Source organism: Varroa destructor, unplaced genomic scaffold (genome assembly GCF_002443255.2).
Source record: "Varroa destructor unplaced genomic scaffold, Vdes_3.0 BEIS01000001.1, whole genome shotgun sequence".
In the NCBI taxonomy this organism is placed as follows: domain Eukaryota; kingdom Metazoa; phylum Arthropoda; class Arachnida; order Mesostigmata; family Varroidae; genus Varroa; species Varroa destructor.
In genome coordinates, this window is record NW_019211454.1 from 18216597 (window position 1) to 18244487 (window position 27891).

At 43.0% G+C, this 27891-nt stretch overlaps 1 protein-coding gene across 1 annotated transcript in view; it reads left to right on the plus strand.

Moving 5' to 3' along the window:
• Positions 1-27891, plus strand: part of LOC111245759 (cGMP-inhibited 3',5'-cyclic phosphodiesterase 3A-like) — a 126779-nt gene that overhangs the window by 85771 nt on the left and 13117 nt on the right. Inside the window, exons 3-8 of the mRNA XM_086976788.1 lie at positions 12238-12414; positions 13010-13267; positions 17293-17420; positions 19918-19989; positions 23235-23526; positions 23893-24060. Coding sequence (XP_086832914.1) covers positions 12238-12414; positions 13010-13267; positions 17293-17420; positions 19918-19989; positions 23235-23526; positions 23893-24060 — 1095 coding nt within the window. The remainder of the gene's footprint in view (positions 1-12237; positions 12415-13009; positions 13268-17292; positions 17421-19917; positions 19990-23234; positions 23527-23892; positions 24061-27891) is intronic.

Genomic DNA, 27891 nt, shown 5'->3' on the forward strand with positions numbered 1-27891 from the left:
ACTGGCGCTCAGCCAGCGTCGGGCGGCTTGCCTCCCACCAAGACAACAGTAGAGGAGGATGTGCTCGAACAGGAGAGTGTCTGTGTGTGTCCTATGGCCAAACAGCAGCGTGACCAACTCGCCAGTTTATGGGAGCTTGTTCCGTTTGCTACATACAGTACTGACCGCACTGCCATGACACTGTTGCGACCACCTCTTCTTGTTACCATTGGGGCAGCCGTACGAACCTTGAAATTCGAATTCCGCTACCGCACTAGAATGCGCTATTCTCTTGCGGCATACGTTGAAAGCTCTGCCGAAACGACAGTCTAGCAGCGTAACTCAACTGGAGCACTGGTCATCCAAACTAACCAAAGAGAGCTGTCAACACTGACGGAGCACCACAGAGCCCCTTGCCGAGACCCAGATACTCCTAGAGCGGGCGAGCTTTCAGTAGGTTTTTGCGATGAAGCCAAGATCCGAGGGGTAACAGGAACGATCAGTCTAGTTACTTTTCATTAGCTAACTGGGATGCTGCCTCGTGGACCGTGATCGCTTTCCTTTCCGCAGGGGCCTCTGCTAATGATGAGAGGGGTGAGTTGCAAGGCTCATATCAGACTTGACATATAATAGATTAAAACGTAACCAAGCTAACAGTAAAGAGAAGTGTTGTTTTTGCAGGTGGACGGCCAATAGGTTAGGAGATCGCGGACGGCTTACCTATAGCCTATATAGAACTACTTTCACCTAATTTGACTTCGTCTCAAAAGGGACTTATGACGTTACATTACTGCAGCATGCAGGGAGAAAAAAGTTTAATTGTGAGACCACTAAACGGGTAACGTGTCACAGCGCGCACAAGGGTCCTATCGAAATGAGTAAAACTGGGAAACCTCACTTATAAGGCAAAGCAAACCGAATTGTCCGCTTCTTTGTGCTACAAGCTATCCATACCGTTGCTGTAATACCCCCCACGAAGCTACCGCGGCATTAGTTAGCTACGTAAAGCCGACGATGGAAGGGACAGCCAGAAATGTTGTAACAAGGAATGCTGGTTGTCGTACTATTTTTATCATCGAGAGAACTCTGGCTTGTGCTGTTCTCCGGTTACAGCAGCCTTAGGTAAATGTGAAAAGGGCTTGGAACTTTACTGTGCGTCCTAGTAAGCGTCATTTCCGACTATGAACTTTCCCTATTTGTGCAGTTTTTCGACGGTCGACAATAGAAGTCATACAATTACGCAGTGAAGGGGGTAAGCGGTGGCGTCCCTGAACCTAATCTACGAAAGGGCCAGTAGCCAGGAAAGGGTGTAGTGCAGCAAAGAAGAATGGAAACTAATTAAATTTTCCGCTCGAGAAAATGGGTGTGTATGGGTACTTATTCGTGTATACAAGTCCTTTAGTAAGTATTAGCGATACGAGACCTGTGTGATGAACAGATGCGTCCTGCTGATTCCGCAGTCTCTTGTAGACATGATTCCAATGCTATATGCACGAAAATATGGTGGTAAGCATGAGTGGGGCGCCGATAACATTCATAACGAAAAAGTGGGCGACCATTTCATCTAGATGCCTGTCGAACCGGTTTCAAAAGCAACGTAACCCACGTTTATTTATATACGACCACAACGTAGTTGATGTTGTTGTAAGCGCGTCGTCACGAGATACTGATAGATCGGGTTTAGGCTCACGAAAAATCACACGAAATTGTTTGAAAAGTTTCGTGCCTTTTTTTTAGTATATAACTAATATTTGTTTTGCATGTAAACGAGTATCAAACAGACCCAGATCCAAAGATCATAAAAAGAACGCAATCTGTGATAACTGTAAAGCGGCCATTTGAAGTATAATGAACACTTGAAAATTCATTGCCATGTTTAGAAATATAAGCAATTAAAATTAAAAAAAAAATTTAATTAAATTATTATATTAAACGAACAGCTATATGGAATCACCTGTCTGCCGCCGACAGTATAATCCTATATAAATAGATTAAATATTTTTCTATTATTACCAAATTAAATTAATTAGATTATTAACTAGATCCGTCCGTACAGGCCGTATTATCAAACGCAACGCATTACCTAAGAGAATGATACCCGTATGCTAAATAACGTGTGGGGAAGATCTAGTTTAAGTATATGGCCATTCAACTGTACCCAGCTCGATTGTCGTCTGAGCACGCATATCGTACGGCGAGATTAGAGCGCCGCTCTCACGTTTCGTATTTTTAGACAATAATAGTCGTTATTATTAAGTATCACTTCTTTTTCCAACAATTTTAGTTAGCCAACAATTTTAGTTGGGTATATTCTTCACCAGCTTGCCCTTATACTTCAGGCAACAATCCCTGATGAACTGTGACAAGTTTGCTAACGGCCTTCTTTCAAGGGCCATCCAACGCCGGCCTAAACTTTAGGTGTAAACGCACATCTGCGGATGATTCATTTGAAAACAAAATATACGTTCTTGATTGCCACGTACAACCGCCAAACCCATTTTAACCTAAAGGCCCACGCACTTATGCTGCAGAATTGTTTTTGAACTGTGGATACAGTGTTTAGTCATGATCTTGATCAAACAGCACGTAAACCCACTTGGGCAAACATAAACGACCCAGGTCTTTCGACAGACCTCGCGTCTTGCTAAGCTGTGTATTGTTACTGGTACCGATCAGCCGTAGACATCAAATACTCAGATTTAAGTTAAAAACAAATATATATACGCCTATAATAAACTATCTCTTATCCTTTCGTCTTCCTAAGTGTAATGAATACTATAAATACATTTTTCAGATATTAAATTGGCGTTTTTGCATCTTTTCAAAGCTTCTTCCGCTCTCTTTTCATCCAATTGATTGCCCGCATTTATGCATCGTTCGGAAGCACTTTGCAACTTGCTTTATCAGTGCTTTACGACATTTGCGATTTGTACTCGAAAGAAGATTGAAATAAAAAAAAATCGGGCATTTTCAACACCGTTCGTACTATGCATTTCCCATAAATGAGCACGGACCGTTCATATCAAGTACGGCAACGGAGAAGGCTACTTACAAGTGCTTTTCTAAGTCTAGAAATGGTACCTTCGCGTTGGCCAACAGGCTAAACCTTCTCCTATACGTTCTACGTACGATTCATTACGCTAAGCGACGCCTTACGTTTAAAGTATTACAACCACCGTTCAATAGATGTCGAGTCTCTTCGACAGTGTACTCAGCCAGTATATGGGATCTGCAGTTCGTCCTAGCCATCGCTGATCCCTCGATAATTCTAATAATGGACTCCTCAATGTTCACAAAACTTATGTGGCTTAGCCATTGTCAGCATAGGACACGGTCTTTACATACCGCTGTTGTCTGTACTCCCACGCTACCCTTAACGCTTTCCTACAGAAATCGCAAATCTACGTAGATCCAATAGTGAGTTTACAGTCATCAACCCACGTTCCACGTTCATTTAGCTCTCCGATCACCCAAGCAGGCGAACCACGCTCCAGTCCTATTTTGTCACAGCATTGCTCTGGATCATATCGAGCCACAACCGCTCCGCGCCACTGAAGTACCCCGAGCACGGAATATCAAGCGGCTGCGAAGCCGACGGCAATAGCAGTAAACTACGTGCCTTACCTGCGCCGTCGCACGCCCAGCCGGTGCTGCAGAAAAAAACGGTCGAGAGCAATAATCGCGTGGCCTGAAAGGCCAGAGAGTGTTCCCTCGTGGGCTTACACTGCCTGGCGGCTTCTACTAGTTATTTCTCGCTGCCTTCTGCAGCCAGCTCCCAGTAGCCCCCCACCAGAAACGCTCCTTCCGTGGCGTTCCATCGCTGCTTTCTCGGAACTAGTTGACTGACCGCCCGGCCAACCAATGCCCTCCCGGCAACAGTTGCAGTGACGGCGGAGTGCTAAAGGAGCCAATGGAGCCAGTCGGCCTGCTAGACATAGCTACCGAACGAACGGTAAACCATCATGCCACTGAGCCTCGAAGCGCCGCTAAGCGAAGAGAAAGGTACACCTTACAAACCGCAGCAGCCGCAGCACGACCAAGGCAAGGGATAACCAGCGACATCAGCAGCAGCTGGGGACAGCACGGAGCTTGCTGCTGTCGCTGTTGCTGCTGCTGCTGCTGCTGCAGGCGCCTTCGACGGCAACGGCGCAATCCCAGAGGCCACCTGTAGAGAGCTGTTGTTATTTTGAGGCCCTCTCCCGTCCTTTCTCACGACTCCGCGCTTTCGTTCCTTGTGCTCCAACATGGCGTATCCCTATGTTTTTATTGTGCCAAAACTGCTGCTGTCTCCCGACAATGCGAGACCGTAACCTTCGAAATAGGCCTGTTCGTTAGCTGGCCCACGTTCACGCTGTAGGTGTGCTTCAGCGGACGGTGAGGTGCCAGACACCGCAAACGGCGCGCCCCATCTGGTCCGCCCGTTGGCACCTATTGCCTCGCTCGAATTAACCCTCGATAAAGACAACACGGTCGATACAGGTTTAGTGGTACACCGTACCATCGACAAAGACATCATCAACCTTTCCGCTTATCGCCAGGAGCCACCAGTCAGCATTGCGGACCTAGTGAGGAACCTCTACTGACAACGGTCGACCAGCCGTTGATTGACAGTAGTCGACCTCCGGCGGTTGACAGGAACCTCCTGTACCCCGGCTGCCTCTCTGGTCTTTTGCTCGATACGTAAAGGGAAGACGATACGCAGGCGGCGATAAAGTCAAAAACGTCGAATTAATATTAATGTCAACTTAGCTAGAGCGCGACACCCTCTTTTGAGCGCTCAAGTGTCGAAACAACGCGTCAAGTGAAATGAAAAAACCGCGAAGCCCGTCTCGAATGAAGTAGAAAACAGTTAGTGAGGGTTGAGTCGCTTTTATTGACACAATTGTTCACGACTCTGCGTGCTCCTGCTGACCCAGCCGCCATCGTCACTGGAAGCTGACAAGCTCGGTGTGGTTGGTTTTGTAGGGGCTGCATCCTTTCAGCTGACACGGACGTCGTTTTCTGCTACGACATCACTGTAGTTATGATGCTTGTGACGGCGCGCGTCCGTGATTACCCGTGCGCCAGAAAGAACCACAACGACATCGAGATTCGGTAGCCGGATTCCGCGAAAAGATACAGGCCCTTGTCTTTGACTATGACGCATGCACTTGAGTGAGCGAACGGGATAACCGACACAAGACAGACGCCGCACGAAACGGTGGTCTGTGATATTGGCTCATCTTTGGTTCAGCCACATTTATTTGCTCAATCGTAACAACCCGTCGAACCATTATGCCTGACGCTCATTACGTCTCATGCCTCGTCAGCGCTCCTCTTATCAGGTAAAATTCAGCCATGGACAAGGTGATGGATAAATGGGGCCGGTAAGTGGTTGAAAGTGAGACTGGCAAACAATAACGAAGAAGGTGTCTTTAGCTATAGCAGGATCAGCAGTCCCAAGATAGAAGGATCGTTAGACCTCATCACCACCACCGTGATCGTTTACATTGGTATACATATCGGCAGCTATACAGACAGTTAGTGGAACCAAAGCGAATTCAACAAGATGCATCATCACCCAACGATAAACAGTTTACTGATTGTGTCATGTAAAGATCTGCGACACCCGCAATTAGAGCAGCTAATAAAGTAATGGGACCTTACAACAGAACCCAGTCGGCCTAGTGACAGGCGAGGATGTCCTGGCGCGTCGCGTGCTCTGGAATCCAGACATCGTTGCGTGTCCACGTGTGCAATCATCTCGACTATCTCCCGCGTCGTATAACTCATCGCGATCGATATGGCGATCGGTGCGTGAGCAAGTATATACGTGACGTCGCGTTGATGCGTATCAACACTCCCAATTATTAATCGTGTTCTGTATGGTGTCTCGGCGGAGTCCAGGTCCCTATTCACAGGCTGTTCTGTACTATTTTGCCGGCGCTTGAATTCTAAGCTGTGACTGGTTAGGGCGGATCAACGGTAAGTTTTCCTACCACCTATGAAAAGGCATCGCGCAGCGGGTGTGAGCCATATCCGAGGGTGAACACGGTGTCCTGCATCAACCCTCAGGGTTTCGGGATTTTTTGCGTATCTCGAGCCCGACGCCACAGCTTCTGCTGCTACGTAAAAGTGGCCAGCAAACGAACAAGTAATAGGAAAAGATAGGACGAACTCAGAACGTGTCATCGCCCCTGCCAGATGGTTCAACATTCAAACAAAACAAGAGGCAGCAGAGGCAAGGAGGAACAAGGAGCGAGGCTATTATTAGTACGTCAGTGCTTCGTTACCGGCTCTCTCTAATCGGGGTGCGGCAAGATTTGCCTTTGATTGAATGCATAAAGTGAATAGTGCGCTTCGATCGATTTGTGCGCACAGCTTTCTTCTACTGGCTATTTAATCATTATCGTCGTAAGCGATACGATGTAGTTCCCCCGTATCTATTACCAATAGCGTATCTCGACCTGGATCTGTGTGTTCATGGGAGACACCAGTGCACGACCAGTCAGTAGCTGACGATTAGCGGCAATGATCTTGGCGGCTGCTTGTCCGCATATTTTTGTTGCTGATCAGCAAAGAGAAAGAAGAAGCTTTCTTCAAGCTGTACAAAAAACGTAAAAAAATATGAAATTACGATACGGAACGCTACACAGAGACAGTGAAAGGAGAGATCATTAGAAACAAAAGGAAAGCGATTAGGAACAAATAAATGCAAAGCGACGACCAAGCCCATTCTGTGGCCCTGCGACACTTTTGATTGTCGACAATCGAACCGAGAATTCCTTCCCGAGTTTGATCAAAGATAAGGTATAGACAGAACTCTCAGACAAAAAGCCAGTGGATACTAATAGCTCAATTCGAAGAAGAGGACGCTTTCGAGATAACTTCCCCTAATACCACTATACTCTAGTACACCAACAACAAAAATAGTAATTTCGGTCGATCTAAACCAAAAGTCTGTAGATGACGCCCAACTACTATCAGATCACTAGTATATTTCTATTGGCTGTGACATTCACCAGTTTACGTCAGCCGAAACTCCATCACCGAAAATTGCCAGTCGCAATATTCGTGTCGGGAGAGCCGATGATATCAACAACCGACGATCAACAATAACAAAAAACGGCACGGAAAACAGCGACAAACGTCAATGACACGTATGAGCTAAGCACGTTATCGTCGTCAATAGGCCATCGACCTGTTACAAGATCGGAACTTTGTCCCCTATTATTGTACGAATTTGTTACGTTGTTTAAATAGCAAAAGCAAAATAGATAAAATCCCTAGAGTCAGGTGAGGGGCAGAAGCTGACGTACGTCGTGGATCGTACTGCCCCTGTCTTCCGGAAGTCAGAATGTCTGGTCCGGCTTCGTCGCACGCCCCAGTCGAATCAACTAACTAGATGAACCTGCGGGCTGCGTGAGCTGAAACCCGCATACAGCATGCGGTAGCAACTAGACAAACGCGACTCGCGCTGCCCACCGTAGGGTGTGGGGCGCTTACTTGGTTGGTTTATTCTGTATCGTTTTCTGTAGTGTTGCATACCTGTATCGCAACAACGAGAAATACAAATAGTACTGCAAAAACAACAAAAAAATCAAGGCGAGAAAAAGATCAGTGAAGCCCAAAAACGGCCAGGCAAGAAAGGTTCAGCTATATCAGATGATATTTATCAGAAAGAAGACAAAGAAAATGTATATGGAAAAGAATAGAGGCCATAATCGGCCTGACTCACCTACTAAAAATTGGTGTTTCATACTGCTAACGTAAAGGACGTACATAATTCAGCTAAGGGCTCCGAAAGACACGAGCAATTGCACTGTCCGAAGAGTCGGCGCGGGCCTAAACCTGGCCAACTCAGTTAAGGTTCAAGGCGTTCGTGGTGTCGGTGATGTAAACCATCGCCGGTCCCTGTAAATGAAGGTAGAGTGGGAGCGAGGTCCGGTTATAGAAACAGCTGGAGGCAGCCGACCAAGATCGACTGACTGTTGCAGCTGCTGCGGAAAACGTTACATCCGACTAGCAAACACGAAGAACAGCCAAGGCCAACAAACTGGAAAGGACATTAATTAAAAGCCGAGAAGCGCTGGGTAAACCAGCGGTGGAGCGAAAGGCACGGTACAGAATGAACTTGTCGCAGCCTAATGTGCTAGATTTAATGAAATAGGTCGCAGAAAATCTAGCGAAACCAAACATTAACCTCTTAAGAAGGAATAGACAGACACCTATAATACAGGACGTAAACATCAAGCGAAAAACCATGAGGACCCTATTGGTCTAACCTATCATCAAAGACGCAGGGGATATACGTTTCGGACATGACGGTGTCACCTACACAGCGTTCACTCTTCATGGCGTGGAGCAGTCATATACGTGAAACCTTCATCTGCTTTAGTGTCTACCAGTAGAAAATCTTAGTAGACTGAAAAACATAGAGCGAGAGGAAGACGTTTACCAGCAGCTCACGAAAAGAACAAGCGATTATCATCGTGGAAAACGTCGTTCCATGAAACATAACAGCTGCTTAAGAAAAGACTGACATAATCGGCGAGTAGTAGATGCTTCGCTAAAATATCGGTATCTCTAAGACATATTTGTATATTAAACAGTAATATACCATCGCCGTGAGAAGGTAGAGAGCGAAATAGAATATACAAATGAATAAAAAACCGATCGATTCGTCACCGATATATACACATATATTTAGTCGACGGGGAATAGGACGTCCTTGAGAACGAACGCAGTGAGTGTAAAAAACGTCATCTCTATCGCGAACGCTTAGGCTCAAACACCTTGCAACGTACAAACAAAGACAAAAGAAAGTTCGAAAGGAAAAAGAAAAGTCATCCTAAAAAAATCCCTAAAAAAGAATCACAGCACGACATGCTTTGCCAGTTGTAGTAGCTGGCGTACGCCTCACATGAAATTCCGTCGAAAGCGTTGCTAGTAGTATCGCTAAATTCGCAGCAGAGAATAACAACAACAACAACAACAACAACAACAACAACAACACGAACAACAGCAGATGGGTTCATCAGTTCCTCCTGTCGCATTGGCCTACGAGAGAGCACAACTGGAAGATTGAAAAAGAAGGGAAAACCACTGAGGAACCAAGTGGCGAAAAAAAGCGAGGAAGCTACGCAAAAAGATGTATATTTTGTGGGATCGTGCGAGGTCTTCGCGTGACCATTTGAATTGAGTTGTAATGGCCCAGCTCGGCTACGTATCGTGCTTGGGGAGCAGGTGAAAAATAGAAAACAGCAAAAAAACAAGGAAAAGATCATAGGCAAGAACAATAATTTGAAGGACACGGCAGTGGGAAGCGTTGGGAAAGAAGTACACTGTGGTGTTGTTGGTGGTGGTGATGAAGGTTAGAGTTGAAGGTGTTTACTACAAAACAAGAAAGCCCACAAACGTGACGCTGACTTGTTATTGATTGATTTTTACTAAGTGATATCTTTCTAAGGGTAGTAGCAGACATCAGCAAAATGAACAGACTGTCTCATACCGCACACTGCTAATGAGTACAACAAAAGAATAGAAAATTGACGAACCCAGGGGTCAGTCAAGAAGCGGTTAAAGCAAGCAAACAAACAAATCCGTAAATCGCTAAAAGAAGCAGAAACATTGTAGAAGTTAAACAACCATTGCTGCCTAGTGATCTCTGTGGGACGATACTTTGGGGGTGGCGGAACGATATGTTACAATGTCCTATAATCTACAATAAACTAATGTCGCAATAATCGTAACGATGACGATACAAATCCAGATTCAAGAAATGAACCGAAAAACGCATTACCGGTACCATCAACAACAGCAACAACAAACTCAGAGGCAAACGGTTCCGCGACAGTGAAGGGCCTTAAGGACAAGCTAAGGTCTGGTACAGGTTAATAAGACGACAGTCTAACTATTTGCCTTAATAGCGACCGTGGCATCTATACGCTTCCAACGGAGATCCCAAACAATATCGGTTGTATCAGAGAACAGGAAGCGACTGTGATACTTTTGGGACAGCCCTCCTTTTCTATAATTTCTCGCCTCCCGTCGCTCTACCCGTCGGAATACGCTCTATCCCGTTCCAATTATCTTAATCAGTGTAAGAAAAACAGTTACCCCCATATTTGTTAGTTGTTCGTGCACATTCGGAGTCGATCAACGAAGTCAGCAATCTCAAACGGAGGCGAACACAACTCACAACTGTTTGAAAGAAGAAATAAGCCAACAAATAAACAGGCAAAGAAAAGCGAAGGCACAATGCTAGAAGTTTGGTGGTTGTGAAAGGTGATAGCCAAGAACGATCGTGGGGCTAGATCGCCTAAGTGGCCTTCCCCATTGACCCTGCGCTGCTGCAATAAGATATTGCTAGTCGAAATTCAGGCCGGTTTCAGCCTAGGCCGCCTCCTGCTCGCGCCCGGCGGCACTGGCCTCCGAGGACCCTCCCATATCCAGCTTGAAACACGATGGGAGCTAACCAGGGCAGAGTTAAGGTCTACGGTGCTCAGTCCGCTTCGCTCAAAGTAAGCACGGAGGGCACCCTTCAACATAAGCTTTCATACTGTTACGAAGAGAAATTTTTATGGAGTACGGATAAAACACGTAGCAAAGGAAGACCATTAATTAATATGCACTATGCTGGGCGCTGCCACTTTGAAATTTGCGACAGATAAATCTGATAAGATCTGAATGGCTAAAATATGAATGATAAAAATGAAACTGGCTTTTGGATCATTTAGCCAAAATTATCTATACATGGTGATATAGGATATTCCATAGTATTTGAACTACTCTATAGTCACCATGGTTTGCTATCTAAAGGGTTTTAAAAGTAAAAACCAGAAATATCAGAGATAGATGACGATTATTCTTGTCGTTATGGTTATTTTTATATTCTGCGTCGGTGTGGTTCTTCACAGTCTCTAACTGGTTTCCAAATTTGCTTGGCGTACATTTCAAAATTACCAACTCTACTTTATCATACATGTGCACACTGGCATAGCAAAAAAAAAGAGGCTCTTAATAAGGCATCCGTGAGAATACTTTTGTTTCCTTCTCCGCTTTTTTGATCCCACGCTTTGCCAGCCAAATTATGTATTGTTTTCTTGGTTTGGCTCCCTGCCTGTCTGTCATCCTGTTGACTAGGGAAACGTTACCAGAACGCATAACAGAACATGGAACACCCCGAATCGTCCGCTTCCTTCACCATCTACCTTATCGTTTTACATTGGACGGTCAGTTGAGATGTGTTCTTATATTTTAATTTGACCCCCTACGCAGTATTAATGCGATTTGAGGCTTTAAAGGTATCATATTGGGGGCTGAACGTGTCAGCCCCGCGCAGCCAAACGTTGTTCGTATTTAAACATAAAAATATGGAGACAAAATAAGCCATCACGGACACGCCTCTCAAATTAGCTCGCTCAAGAACCCGTACGCCTTTCCTTGCATAACTAGTCCGTTTTAACTATTCGGTCCCAAGAACTATCTTGCCTACCTAACCTAGAAGCACAAGAAAGTCATTTGAGGCAAGCTGAGACCACCGGCCCCGTGACTCAATCCCGGCTCGCTGCTCTATTGGCTTTTTATTGAGCTGTTTTCGTCGAGCACAAGAATTTTGCCGTTCCAATATTCTATATTCGCTTTTCTAGCGACTTCACCGAGTCTATGTCTTAACCAAGCATTGCTTCTGCTGGCGCTGTCTTTTTCCCATTTGAATTAGAGCCTCAGTTTTTTCCGCTGCCTTCGCGGACGGAACCTAGGCATGCAACGACTTATCACCAGCAATATATTTTGCAGACTTGTAGTAGAACCTGAGATCGAAGGTGTCAGCTCATCAATGCTGTTGAGCCGAAAACACTCCTTTTTGGCGTTTGAGCTAGCCAGCCAAAGTGGTGTCTTTTCAGTAGAATGAATGAGCACAAGGGAGCATATCTCTGTCAGCCCTGCTTGCATTCCTTGGCCTCGCAAACGCCTTGAAGGCAGACCGTTATTTGGGCCTTGCACCATAGATACCCGCTAGCAGCATCTCAAGCTGTTCCCTCTGAAGAGACAGTTCTTGCGAGTTTGGAAATTGTTTAGAAACACCTATATAGACAATATTACACAGACGCATTGTCTATATAACGTACAAAATAATTCATACTATGTTTCGCATAGATATAACAGGATGCCATTGTTGTCTGTCCATTCTCGTTCATTTGGTTTTCTATAATGCGATCGACGGCTGTATCATGTCGTTCTTCACAACGCTCACGTCGCGACGTTCGCGTAAAGCAGAACCTGCGTAGCCAAAAGGACAAACGGTCTCCCCGACCCTGCCAAAGGGGGTCCTCTGTTCCCTCATCAACCAGCCAGGTCCCCAACGATCTGACGAACCAGAGCGAGGGATCCAGTAGGGGCCTTCAGTCAGGGACGACGGCCAATAAGAGTTACCAGGTACCACTACAGGAAGCAGTGAGTTAGTGATACAGCAGTTACGATCACAGATCGCCCGGTTAAAAGTCGGAGACCGCAAAGCTGAGAAATCTTACAAAAATTCAGAATGGAGCTTCACCGTGCACTGCACAATGTGTCATAACAGTAACACTGACAATGACATTTATTATCGTTATCTTTAGATACATTGTATATGCATAATAGATTACCAGCCATATATGTACGTCTGCATTTCTTGTTAGCTTTCCACGAAACATATACGAAAATGATCAGAGAAATACGTCCTCGACACTATAGATATTTAGAGCGATCTCAGTTGAATATAATAGTCGCCCCCATCTTCAAACCGACATTGAAGCTTGAAGTACATATTTGTGTGTTACACACACACACACAGAGCTTGTCAAATTACTGTTCGTAGGCAACAGGACAATGTTCTTGACTGTGTTACGCGTGCTCGATGAATCTTGGAGTAGAAGAAGACAGAGAGGAAATCTCCATGCGCCCGCTAGCCCGCGCAGTTTTGAAAACATTTTATATTACATTCCTTAAGTGTATGTATCTAACATAGGTGTTTGATGTTTCTCTTTTTTACGTCTGTTTCATTTCGCAGAGTCTCGGGCCTAGCCTGGACCAAGCGCTGTTGACGGAGGCGCATGGGCTGATCACGGATATGCTGCAGGATCCCGCGCTGCCGCCACACATCACATGCGGCCTGCGGGCATTGGCGAATCTGTTATGTCCCCCGGGAGGGCCCGCAAAGCCGCGGGGAAGTCAGGGGGGGTCATTGGCGGTCGAAATAAGGCCCACCTGTGACTCGCAGGAGGAAGATCTGCCGTATACGGGCGAGAAGCCATCCGCCATTCCCAAGGTAGAATGAGACAAAAATAGCAAGCAAAACAAATGCTGAGATACACGAACATTCTTGTACAGGCACATAATGTACACTATATATTAGCTTCGTACACAGTATACGTATGATTGTTTAAAATCTTGGAGCGATTAGCAGTCGAAGCGGACAAACTCAATGGTAAAGAACGAACCCATTACACCTACAGTGATCTATTTACACTATCATATATAATAAGTTTTTTCGGTTGCAAGTGATCCGACGAACTCGAAACGAAAAACGCTTATCAGCCAATCATCGTGATCGGCGCACAGCTGCTCAACGTTTACCTATACCACATTCTACACATAATTTGTCTGACATTGTCTAGATAACAGTACGTAGTAAACAACGCTGTCGAAAGTCCACGACAAGACATTCATAAACCGTAAGACTCTACTATACCTAAGTTAAGCCTGCAGGAATGTACAGCATCCCGAGTAGTGTGAATTAGCCAATACATAGAGCTGGTGTACACTGCTAATAGCAAGTTCATGGCTTGAGGATCCTGTGCGCGATCCTCGCCTTCGTGTTTATTGTTCTGGTCAGCTGCTGATTGACAATGATGTGACCGTTCTTGGCTAGCTAGCCATAAAGCTCTGCAGAAGCCACTCTAGGCTCGTACCGAAGCAGCAGGTCACGGAGCAAAAATAGTTGCACCCACGTCGACAGGATAGCCTTTTCCCGGGACGTCTGTCCAAGGCCAGGACAGCGGGCACAACTGCATCCATAGTGTCCTCCATACCATAACACGTCCTCGTTGCTTAAGCGATCCTGGGCAGCTTTCCGGCAACAAGCCCACCCAACAAGCCTTAAAGTTTCCTAAACAGAACGAAGCCTAGCACACCGGATCGGTTCCGAAGGGGCAAGGAAACGAAAGAATCGTCTCCTTCTTAGCGTTCCCTGTTTGCTTTGTCCGCTTATTCGTGCGACGTTCCGCTCACACAGCGACGTGAATACAAGCGACCGGGTGACCAAATGAAGCTACGAATGGGCAACTATGTTAATAGAGAATGGCAAGGGGCTTTGCTTTCATTTGCGTACCAATATCGACACACATTCGGTTCGCTTGGCTAACTTTGAAGAAAAATTCGGCTGATGGGGTAGTTGGATCATGCATTGCAACTCCTTCCGTTCGAGCGTCACGGCAAACCCAGCCTTCGTTGGAGCCAGAGCGCTTCAATGCTGGCAGCAAATGATCTATTGGCGGTGTTGTAACCATCTTGACGTAAGCAGGTTAACCGGTCAAGCCTGAAATATGGCTTGCGTGTTAGGGGTGACTAATAAGCTAATACTATCCTAATCTCGTGTTCGTATGATTATCGCCTTACACTCTTTTCCTGTCTCCAAAATTCGCCACTATTTAAAGTAATTTCAATACGTCTGTGTCCGCTCTTCTAAAGATTAAAGCAACTCTGTAGATATAGATAAATCCAGAATAAAGTTTTCTTTTTTATATTTCTTGTCGGACCATCCAGACAGATAACAGCATCGCGTACAGGGCACGACCAAGACCGCATCTAACCAGACGTTTCCCTTATTGCAGTTGGAAACCACAACAAGGGGACCTAAGTAGGTGTCGTTGAAGTTACTGCCAGTGAATCTGTGCATCTGGTTGGAGAGGGCATTGTATCCCATGGATAAGCGCACAGCTTGCTCTATGATGATACTGAACATTCAGTGTCGTTCTGCTGTTTCAATAATATATAAGGAATCCCCGTTTGCCCACCAGCGGTGGGAGAACAATTAGCCAATCGTGGCTGCACTTGTTGTTCCTGCTTAGGATCAATGTTTAATATGATAAAATTACTAAAAGATAGAATTTAAGCCACTTAGCTACGATACGCTTAGAGAGCTTCGTAAACACGAGCGTTGGACTTTATAGCTACCCTTACATCTCTATGGTCGCAGGAAGAGCGTCGATGTCTGACAAATGAGTGTTTGGCCCGCATCTGCCCATTTACAAATATGCCCAGATCATAGTGAGATCTATATCTAACAGATGAAACTCTACTGAGGAGCACAGGCAAGCAAGGATTGATCCGAGATTAACGTAAACAGTTCTCGAGTAAGCCGCCCTCAAGCAACATATCCGCAGACCGAAATGAACCACTCAGTATCGGATAGCAGCTACGAATATAATTGACATTGAAAAAAGCTTACTGAATCCCTGCCTTGATCCAGTATAATAGTAAAGGTGAAGCAATTTGCAATGGCAATTCATCTAGACGCTAATATGGAAACCAGTAATGGATAGCTAAACAGGTTGACGTTTACGGAAAATCATTCTGCATAAAAAAAAATCACGACTTTGGCAGCCAGACTATCGTATACAGTTGTCATGGTACTCACGTCCAGTTTCGTTCGACACGGTTGAGGGTGAGAACATCGGCCGACAAACGACTGTAGGAAAAAAAAAGCTATCGAAAAGCTAATTAAATGGTTTATTTATCCGTTGTAGCAGAAGCTTAAGGTGGTCCTGTTTCGAATTAAGAAGAGCTACTTGATGGCGCCTCTAAATTAAGTGGCCAATTTTTTTCACTAAACAAACACTTTCACCTTGTTTAAGATAACCAACCTTGATTGACTGAAAAATTCGCTTTACACATTAGGCACAGTTTACTTCTGGTTTTTCTTTTTTTTTTGTCCTATGCAGGAAATGTTGTTCCACAGCGTAAACATTTGTAGACTCTTCATTTTACACCTGTTAAATTAGGAGATAATTGCATTAACAAATGGGGAATTTACAACTGAATTCAATTAATCAAGACTCTCCCACCGTTGAGTGACATTGTGCCAAACTGGCAAGAGACAATCCTTTTTGCCCCACCCTATATAGAAAATGCCTCATTATATAGTGCTGTGATATTACGTTTCTGTGGTAGACGCCAGTTCTATTGCTAGTAAAACTTAAATAATAATAGTAATAATAATAATAGAAACGTTTGTAGTGATACCAAAACTCAGCCGGTGGCAGCCGCGAAGGGTCGCCTGTCGGAGTGGACTCGCTCCCGTTTTCACTGATTACTTAAATTCATTTATATACTTTGCATATATATAGTACTAGTATATACATATATATAGTATTTGGCAGTGAAATGTATGTATTTCACTGCCAAATGCTATCATCAAAACAAGGCTATGCCTTCGGACGAAAAATCGCTGAGCTCTCTAACGAGTTCACGTGGTAACGACGCTAGCAACGGCCTCTAGAAACAGCCGTACTTCCGATCAACCACAAACCCTTTCTGATCTGAATGATAAGGTCGTAATAAGTTGTTCAGGGGCAAGCGCAATTAACTACTGTCTTTTGCATCACTCCATTTCACCATGATATAAACTAAAAGAAAATGAAGCCGGTTTTAATCCTATATGCATATCAGCGTAGTCTATTATAAATGTTGATACAATGAATAGGCATCTACTCAATGCTATCTAAGGGGAAAACAAATATGTAAGCTCGCAGTGCACGACTTCCAGATAATTCAACCACTACCAAACTCCGGCTAGAATATAGAGAAAAAAAAAAGAGGTTTCTGCTATTCGGGCTGAAAGATTCGTATGCTAGTTGATTCAAAGCTTTGCGTTGGTCACTCAGTCCTAATACTAAAGATTTTTCCTTAATTAGCAATCCTGCAAGAGGCACACAACTCGCAGCTTATTAGCGTTTTTGACAGGAACCGACCTTTGTAACGGTCCTTTTTCTTTTGAACATCAACTGTAAATCCTTTAAAGGCTGTTCACCGGTTTCTAACATTGCACTTTCTTCCGTTATGCAGCAGGAGCTGGACTAACATAAACAGTCGATTAATCGATTGAGTTCGCATAGTTAACGCCGGATTGACTCCTAACAATGTCTTTCTTAACGGCAACCTCCATTCGCTCATGGTTATGGCCCTTTCCGATGCGTCACGCGCCACGGCTAAACCCCTTACCCTCGGCGTTCTACATGTACTTGATAAACCCCTGGGCATCTCATCTAACCGTCGTCATCCGAAAATTTTCAGTTGCGGCGGCATCTACCGCCGTCGCTTCTGCGACGAATGTCGACGTCAACATGGACCACGACGACTTCTGCCACAGGGATGCCCACGCTCGAGCCAGAGCCTTCTCGCAAGAGAAGCACTAGCTTTAGGTAAGTGTGCTGAAATTGCCCTGTTCTAGTGGGGCGGTGATGTATTCGTCCTCTAGGATTAAAGGAACACCAAATAGCCTATGCTCGAAACCGAACGTAGTCCTATTTCTTTTCGTACTGGGAGGTGCTGGCGAGGCCGTAAGGCAAATGCATCGAATATAAAGTTGAGACTTTTTTAAGCGCTTTCACATTAAGCGGTAAATGCAGACCAAGTGAAAAAAATATAAACGATATTCCTGTTTTGAATACACAGTAAACTGAAAATATAATAAATATTTCATCATTTGAGGGCAATAATGTATTTATTTGAATACCACGTGTTGAATAAATTGTAGTGACAGCAAAATCAAGCGCACCAGTTAAGATGAATGGTATCTAAATCTAAATTTTTAGAAAAAAATTTGAAGATATTAGAAATAAGCTGAAAATAAATAGCTATACGACTAGTTGCCTATTTAAATATAACATGAAATTATTTAAAAGAAGTAACGAGTATATAGAAATAGATCGAACTTGTCAAAGCTAAAAACAGGACAGTCTGATGAACGAAAGTACTATTCTTACCGAGAATCTGACACAATTTAGAATTTTTTTTTCTATCTATATTTCGCTTTAAATTGCTACAAAGAAAAAAAAAATAGAAATTATTCACGCGGAAATACCGAATAGAGACAGTGTACAATAATCTCGCAAATCAACTAACCTCCATTTAAGTCCTTAGGGCTATCCAATAAACCCAGGTAAACCAATAAAATCGTTGTTGGTGTACGCTGTTCACCATAGTCCTCGTGATAGCGTAGTGGGTAACGTCTTTTTGCGCTAGTCGTAGAGACACATTGTGGTCTAGGTTCGAACCCGGGCATGCGGTTCGTTTTAGGAGGCAGCCGTTCGTCTGATCGAATGCCAAACGGCGATGCCGGTCGTAAGACTCGAAGCATAACGAACGTTGGCGGACCGTATAACCAACTAGCGCTACATGTTCGTTTATACTCGACTACCCTTTTATAGTTGACAAGTAAATGGAGTCGAATAATCGCTGAGGAACTGACCGGAACCGACTTTACCCTTCTGTAGAACTATTTGTTGTTATCTTGTACTTTTCCCATGGTGTATGCTATTGCACTGAGCTTTATGCTTTATCTATACATGTTCTTTCGATGTAAGATTGTAGATCCTTCAAAGTACCAGTCCTTTGTGCAGCTAGGGTAATAGCCAACTAACTAAAAAAAACGTTGCTTTCTGTACCATCATCACACGCGAGTCCACCGTTCCTTTATTGTCCTAACTATATATAAAAGAACGTTGCATACTAAATATATATATATATATATATATATAAACAGCTTCCTTGCTGGCTATCTCTCTTTATCAGTCGAACTCCATACGCACCATGGTGTGCAAATGTCTCCATACGAAAGCCGATAATTTTTAATAACCTACTGTGCTCTATGGCAGTATGAAGTTACTTCCAAAGAACTGGTAGTTAGTTACTGACTGTGTTGACCTAATTGCACGTGGAAAATGTATGACCGTTATGAAGCAATTGTTCCGAGCGCTTCAATGATCTCCTACTTGACACTCATTACTATCGCTAACAGCTAGTAGAACTTTTCAATGGCCTCCTTCGATGTTATATATGATCTAAAAAGATGCTTATGGCGGATTTACTGGAGCATTAAGGAAGGGCTTGTACAGATGGGCAGAAGGGCAGTATATTTGCTTAGCGCTAATGCAGACAAAGGCGGGTCTTGTATAGAGGATACGGCAATGCGATGAGCTCGAAATTGAAACCTAACAATATCTTTGTTGCATGCGTTAGTAATGAATTGAAAAAATCAAACATTATTTAAAGGCAGCGCAAGGCGCGGCTGCAGCCTCATGTCTCTATGGAAATAGGCTGTAACTTTCTGTCATTTCACTATTGAATGGATTAAGCATTGTGTGTTTATTTTTTCAAATCGTTTTTTTCTGTACTATTCCATATTTTGTCTTTTATTTTTAAGAAAAATCGCCAAAAATACGCTAGCTCTTTCGTTGACGTAATCCGTTAGTTCGATCATTGTGTGTCATCCACGTTGCCGACGGTAACCTGGCTGAGTTTAGAGAACTGTGCGATTAAAGATCTAAACGCCATTAAAAGCATTTTTTTTTAATATTTTTTCTTTAGATCCGGAAAAATCGGCTTTTTTTTGTTCGATCTACTTGTCTCCAAATCTTTCCCCCCACATATTTTTCGCTAAACTACTGGCTTGCCAGCTGATACTCACGGCCACGATGAATTCATTGGCTCGTCTGAAGCTTATAGCTTTCTATTTGGTCGACAAAAACGTCCCGTGACATTTTAATCCCTTTCCTCGAAAAAGTTCAATTTACGCTTTGTTTTTCTTAAACAACAGTGAATAGGCCACCTTCTCTCTACTTATAAAATGTCATTGTCGATTGCTGATGTCGTTGTTGCCTGTTGTTGCGATGTTGTTGTTGATCTCATTGGTTCCAGTGCTGCGCTGCGTTCGCCTTCATCGTCCCTTTATCCTCCAGGAGATCGGAACTCATTGAGCCTTGAACCTGGGTAAGCTGAAAAGTTGAAAGAGAAAGAGAGAGAATCATGGCGTCTGTTGAAAGACCCCAGAAAGAAAAGGGGGCGGACAAATAAAACACACTAAACTCAAGGAGAAGTTAGGTGAGATAATCTGACTTTGAAGCCGAATGTATACCCATGTCGATTCGTGCTGCGAGGAGGGTCGCCAGCCATCTGAAGCAATACGTAACAGTACTAACCCTGAAAATTAAGTCTAAAATAAGATAAATACGAACTCGTCAATCGGACAACGCTTCATAGCAATACTAATGTGAAAAGCTCGTCACAGAACGTCTCTTCCGGGAGTGGTCTGTGGAAGGCTGCTGGCCGATTCTGCAAAATTATTCATTGTCTCTTGCTGCTACGAACAGGCCTATCTAAAGACTACAATCGATCGTATTAAGGTAACAGCGTGAAGGTCACAATACGTGCTACACGCATAGCTTCAAATGCCTTTGAGCTTTTGACAGAGTAAGAAGATCGTACTTCACAAGTTTACGGCGAATGATAAACATTCGTCATTTGTGGAAAAGTGTAATTTCCTTTCTAAAAAGCAACGACGTTAGAAGAGAATGAAATCTTATAGATTGGCTTTTCATGGCGCTGTTTCCGGGACGATGCATTGATACGCAGCGCTGTTTGTTGGTAGTGATGTTTATAATTTCTTAACCACGCGATATGCCGAGACCGATGGCTGAAAAACAGCTTGCGCACACTCTTATATATGTATGGGTAAAGTAATCACGGTCTGAGGCACCCGAACCGGTCCCTCGACTAAAGGGACTTCCGCTATGAATGTTACCGACTTCTCTAGATGATCCTGTTAGGCTTGACATGGTTATCTGGACCTAGTGCTTCTTGCTGTGGCCCACATGAACGAAGATGTTGTAATGGACAAACGGAATGAAGTGTCTAAGTATTATCATAAAACTACTAGCTGGATCCTTCGAGCGGTTTCGACAAGCTCCTTTCAACTCGGACATAAAACAAAAATTAGTAGCAATATAATTATGCGAGCGTAAATTATTCGTTCCGTGTTTATTCAAATGATCGCATTACCCACATATTGTACCTACCTTGTATGCCCATAATTTTGTCAAAAATACCCAAATATTCCTTATCTAAATAACTCTCGACGATTTAATTTTCCTCGGTCTCGAATACCGATGTTGAAATTTTGGCGTTATTGTGAATTTCTCAAAGAATTTTTACCAATAGGAATAATAATACGTTATTCAGTTTGAGTGGAGTCTAAGCGAGGTTCGTCCTAACTTCAACCCGCTGCCACTTTTAGGCCAGTCGTTATTATCAGATGTACCACGGATCCTATTCAAGTTCGAAGTGACACATAGATCAATTTTGCTTCTTCTTACAAATTCAGATTCCGGTTTCCCTGTAAATACGATACGATGATAAACAGAGAAGCAACTCGATCGAACCGAAGTAGCTCTGCAAAATTTACTACTCAGTTAGTTAAAAGTAAGGGACGTATGTGTCACTTAGATCGATCAGGCGCCGTGGCTCTGTCTGTACCACTTTTGTGTGTGAATCTAAATCGAGACAGAGTATCAATATTGTAGAGATGGACGCATGTGTAATTGGACAAACATGTTATTATGAAATTGTTTTTAAATCAGCTGGCCTAAGTGGACGTTTTTCAATGTCGTGTATTCGGCTTAGCGCGGCTCTACTGTTTAAATGATGACAACACGCAATTCGAACAACATGACGTTTACTGTTGCTATTACAGACTGGCGGGTTTTGAGGATTGACGGGTTCGACACCTTAACAGATCAGGCTGGAATGAACAATCTTTGAGGGTTCCGCTTGTTGTTGTGAATATAGTGCGGCACTGTTTTGACTATTTGATCTATTACCAGTAATAAGTTTTTGTTATTATTAGGCCGCTCATTTCTGGTTAGAATAACTCACGAGCTATGGTAGCTGAGTCGTCGCTATGGGCGTTCATGAAACATGATGAAATCTTACGCCTGACGGCATCGACATTCAAATTGCCCGCTAAAAATCATCTCAGTGTGGCACTAACAGACGACGGTTGTTAGTCTCAGATTTGGATTTTTTTAGGACTAAAGAAATAGAGAATTGAACCACAAAGCAGCTTGCACGTATAGTTCGGCGCCATAGTTTTCCAGTTATGCTTCGATAGTGGTTTATTGAAGCGTATTTACTCACCCATCGGCAAACTATCAGCAACCATTGTACAGGGCTTCCTTGAGAGGATCACAACTGATTCTGATTAATTTTTGGCGCAATAACGTTAATATACGTTAGTACAACATGTCCTCGCATTTGAGAGGAATTACATTACATTATCAAATTAACCCGAGCGCAACAGTATGCGAGGCCATTTAAGTGTGGGAGTTGTTGACATCTGACTTTTTGTCAGCTCCAATTAACCTCGCTATAAACGTCAGCGCGTCTCGTCAGCCATGACTAGTTGAATTTCTGCACGTTATCTCAGGCTACTAATAGCACGTTTTACCTACCATTGTTATTGATATTAATCTAATGGATTTTCGATAGACATGCACAAATAACTGGTTCGTCCTAGCCAAATTACGTAAATGTAAACATCTACAGGTACTGGGCAGTCACATCCGACCTAAGATGCCTACTAGAGGCCTTTGATAAATTCGCCCAGTTAATCTCTCTTGAAATCGATAGATCGTCTCGATTCTTAACGTATAGGTACATACGTTTCTTTTCGGATAAGTCAGCCCGCCATTTCAGACATAAATGTATTTAAATTTTTTACCAGCTCTATAATAACAAGTGACAGTTTATTTAAGTAGCCATTGTTAAAGGTCGCTGGGAACTTCTTTCGAATTCAATAGAAACGACTTTTATAGGTATAAGGTGGTCATGCTGCCATTTAGGTAAAAGCTATGCCAGGTAATAGGCTGATGAGCTTGAACCGCGTGTTCTGTGGCATTACGTGGGCATAGACACACATGCACGGACAACGGAACAGTTATTCAGTCTCTACGTAAGACCTCTAAAATCTTGCCATGGAAGTGTAATAATTAATAAGGCACAATGCTAATAAAAATCCTACCTCGTTACGTAAGCGGCTGTGCGTTGCGTCGTGGGGTGTTTTTTCTCGTTACGATGATATATGCGAACGGTACACGTATTGTTTACCTATAGGAGTCACATTATTCATTTCTATCCGGACGATCGACTATTCACTTCTAACATTTATGTAACGTCCGCAGGAGCTGCGATGAAACGGAGTCCCCATCGTCAATCCCGGAGAATATACCAGAGACACGGAGAGACCGGCTGCGCTCTGAAGGGGCACTCAGCTTCGGCCACGGTGCCGATGAAAAGCCGATAAAACGAGACTCCCTGACCCCTGATGGACACGAAGTTCGATCAGATGGACGAACGGATCGTCTACGACTCGAACGCCGTTCCGAGAGTCAACGCTCAGATGTCCTTTGTGCTTACTGCGGCCGGCGAAGCAGTTTCAGCCAAACAATTCACGAAGAGCCATTTTTAAAACAGGTACGTACAAAACATACAAATATAAAGAAAAGTAATTTCTGGTTGTATCGAATAATCTCGAAAATGAACTATCAAATTAGAAAAACTCTATGAACATTTAGTGAAAGTGGGTTACCGTTAGCACCGGCCAGCGATGACCATCACACTACTAATGGTATAAGGTGATGACTATCGACAGAGTCGCTGACCATGAATGGGTTTGCTTGTTTTAACTTTCCTGATAAATTGTTATGAATAATGTAAATAACACTAGTAACAAGTTTCATCAGATACGTAATAATAAGGTAGTCCTAGTATAAACCACGGGTCTGATACAGCCTAACTAATTCTGATTATATCCGTTAAATATTTTTTTACGTCTTATAGGACAAGCCTCCTGAAATTTTTTCGCCTTCACCAGGCGTGTTCCACATCAACGGACAGGTGTTTGATACGCAAATGATCCGAACCGATGCGCTGCTAGCCACTCTAGGCGATTGGGATTTCCCCATTTTTGATCTCAACGATCGAGACCCGACTACTATACTAAGCAAGGTAAGTGCACTAAAACGACAACAATCGTAAGAGACTAGGGGACGTTGAAACGTATTGTGTTTATCTACATATAAAGACGTTTTCCCTGCCCAGTGTCGTTGGGTATTATTATTATAGCAGCATGTGAGACTGTGAACAATGCTCAACGACACTGGGCAGGGAAAACATCTTTATATGTAGATAAACACAATGTGTTTCAACGTCCCGAAGTCTCTTATGATTGTACGCCTATAAACATTTGTGAAGGAACGATTTTCCGGAATGGCCGATAATCTGCAGCAGGAACGGCGCTGTTCTGTTAAAAATCTATATCTAGCTCTCGTATACGCCTTCTACATAAAGCAATTTAGGTTACCACTTGCGTAATCAGTGACTTACGTATTTACGAAGTTTGGCGCGCTGTTGCTAGCCGTAAAAATTAACATCGACGCCTTGGATATGAGAGGCGGCAACTTCAAAGCATGTCAAAAACGCAAAAATTAATTAGCATTTTTCTGGTTCTTCAGAAAGGGCGTACATATATTGATTTTTTTAACAAGTGTATAGTCAATGTTTGCGCATATATTTCAAAATAGAATCTCCAGGATTGTCACGTATTATTTATTAGAAGTAAAGAACCAGATTTTATTAAATCCAGCAATTGATTTTAGTTTAATAATATAATCGTATTATAATGTGGTTGTTCGATTTGGCTTAAACGATCGGAATTGATTTATTTTTTATTATCAATTATTTTTGTGATACTATGTAAGTTTATGCAATGAACTAAATATGCCAGAAGCGTCAGTATGCAAATATACAAACAGTAGGATCGTTGCTAAAGCAACAAGTTCTGCATCGTTGTAGTTCTATTCTAAATTAAGTTATAGTTTAAATTATAGATAGTTCCATGTTGTTTTAGGCGTCAATGCAAATGATTTTGAATTAGGCCGATTTTGCATCTTGTTTTCGTTAATTAATTAAGCATCTCGGCTAAACAAACTTCCCACTGGGTGAGCCTTTAGCAAGTGGCTTAGCCGCCGAAATTTCTAGGCATAAATAGGGTTTTAGAGTGGAAAGAGAAAATGGCCAAATCTGCCATCTGAGATACTGTTGAAGGTGGCACCTTCTCAGAGAGAACTATATCTCAAAGGCCACAGGAAAGCGTTTTCCCAATCATTTCCTAACGGCTGCTAATTGAGATATCACCTAAAAATAACAACCTAAGTCTTTGAGCTTGAAGAGCAGAAAAATGACAGAAGAAATAGCAAAGAATGGAGTTGGTTTAGTGCGTCATCAGCTAATGCTAGACAATAGCCGAGATCCTCTCCGCGATCTTCATAAGCCCAAATGAAGGGCAGTCCATATGCAAGCGTATATACATATATATACCATATAACAGCTACTTTCCCAAAAGATAGTTTGAAACCCCATCTTCAATAATCCGACCCAAAATAGATTCGGACGAAAATAGGTTTATCAATTATATACAGTAATCTATACGAAGTCAGCGACAGCCTAATATTATACAAAGATTTTAAAAATCAAAGATATCTGCACGTGTCAAAACAGTAGACATGCTGTGTTTTCGCTTAAAGACATTTGATTTAGGCGGTGGTTTATGTCGCCTTGCGTAGACGAAGCTGTGAACAAATATTGGCTAACTTAGCGGTTGCACCTATTTGCTTGTCTGGGGAGCTTAATAGATAACGATTATCAGGAACAAGGACCGCAGCGCAGCCCTTCCACTAGACTGCCGTTAGAGGTTGAGACGGGTCCAAGCAGCTCTGGCCGCACCCTTTCGCCGTTCAGAAACTTTTCTTGAGCTGCCATTCTGTTACGCGTCGTGAAAACCATCGGATTCGCGCGCGATTTATCAAGAAAAACACAACCCGGCCAATTATCGCAGTACCGCTTATCATTTTAAACGTGATTAAAAAAACGTGTCCCATGGGTAACGTTTAAAAGCAAAATGTCACGGAGGCGGTGCCGTGTGGACGGCGGTCCATGGTCGGCCCATTACCTACAGTTGGTTATTGCCTAATCTGGGAATTGGATATATTCAACTATGCGATGTAAAACCCTTATGCAACGGGAGATGGCCAGAGAGACTGCGAATGTGGGAAGGGAGAAGCAAAAGTTTGTCCCCATCTAAATGAAGTTCAACATAAGGAGATACTAAAGGCGTACACTCTAGATAGCCTGTATGTTACCCTTCGTAACGTACAGGCTATGTAGATTATTCCTAAAGGTCCACAAACTGTTTACATGAGTTATTTTAACAGAGTAAAATATAGTACATATGCATCAGAGTCCACTGTAAGATGGTATTGAAAATGCCACGTTCCTTCAAAAAAAGTTTTTTTTTCTTTTTCAGAAGACTGATTCTCTAGAGGTACCCTGTAGTGCCTAACTAATAATCGTAACTGTTAATGTAAGTTCCATACGATTGGTGCTAGAGATAATCGTCAATTATAAAGCGGCAAAGTAATGGAACAGCTATATTTAAGCTCACAAGAAGAACATTTTGGCGGATCTTTACCATTTACTTGATTACTCAAAAGTGTCGAGTCTACCCTTTCGAATAGCAAACTATTCCAGGACAAAGATCGACTCTGACCATCAGCTTATCGAAAGCGCTGTCTATTATAGATAGCTGCCGGTCCTCGGAAGTTCTTTTTGTGAAAAAATGTAATCCGGTTTACGATTGAATTGGCTCTAATGCTACGCTGAAAATTGTCAATAGGTTTCATTTTGTGAGAGTCTCCTACTAAACCGTTTTTAAATCTGTCCATATGGGCATTTTTGAAATTGTCTTTGGACAAACAGCTGTCATCACATTACAGTAATCTACTTATGTTTTCACTTTAATCCGTATAAGCTATGCACTAATTCGTGAGCAAACAAATAACGGACGAGTCCAACCTTGTCCTGAAGGTCAAATCTGCCTGCAGATAGTTAGTTTCTTGTTAGTTGATATTATAACGTTACGTTGAAATCGAGAACCTGAAATGATTCTAAGCAAACCGATTGTTAGCTGTAGACACTGCAACGGTAGATATGCTTCGTGCCTACGGAGATTTTTACACTATTAATAGATACCAGCTTGGTCAAACTAAAAAACGGCAAGATGGAGCCAGTAGTCGCGTCGAAAAATCCCTCTAAACTCAGCATAATCATCAATCAATACAACGAGAAGAGGAGCAAAGTTCAGAGTCTTGCGTAACAGGATCGGTGGCGATTTGTCGTACGGTCGACAAAACATATCCAACAATTTCCGAAAATTTATACGGAAATATATGCCGGGAAAAAGGCACATAAAGAGCAAAAGATATTATATCGCAGGCTGCTGATATGATTATGACTAAATATATATATATATATATATATATATATAGATACTTTAAAGTACTATGACGATACTTATAACGTACTTTAAATATTATGTATAAAGTGAAAATGATTAGAACAAATTGTTATCAGAATTGGCCTAAACAGAGACGAATGTGCGCATTAGCTTCGCATTATGCACGTGGACTCTATATCTTGTATTGGGTACGAAGTACCTCACCACGTTGTGCATGAAGCCAATGAAGTGCTTTGAAAATTGTCGCTGAAGTGTTCACAGCGTTCAAGTACTCGTACACTATTATTGTTTATGTGGCCTAATCGTTAGACCAGTCCGCCAATAGCATAATATCACGGTCACGGTTGCGCTTTATTTAGCGGGCCTAAAGATAGCACGTCTATCTACTCACATATTATATTTTCTATTTATTTATTATAAAAGTGGCATTTTTATAGTGTGGCCGCAAAATTTACAAAAAGAAAGAAATAATGGTCAAAAGCCAC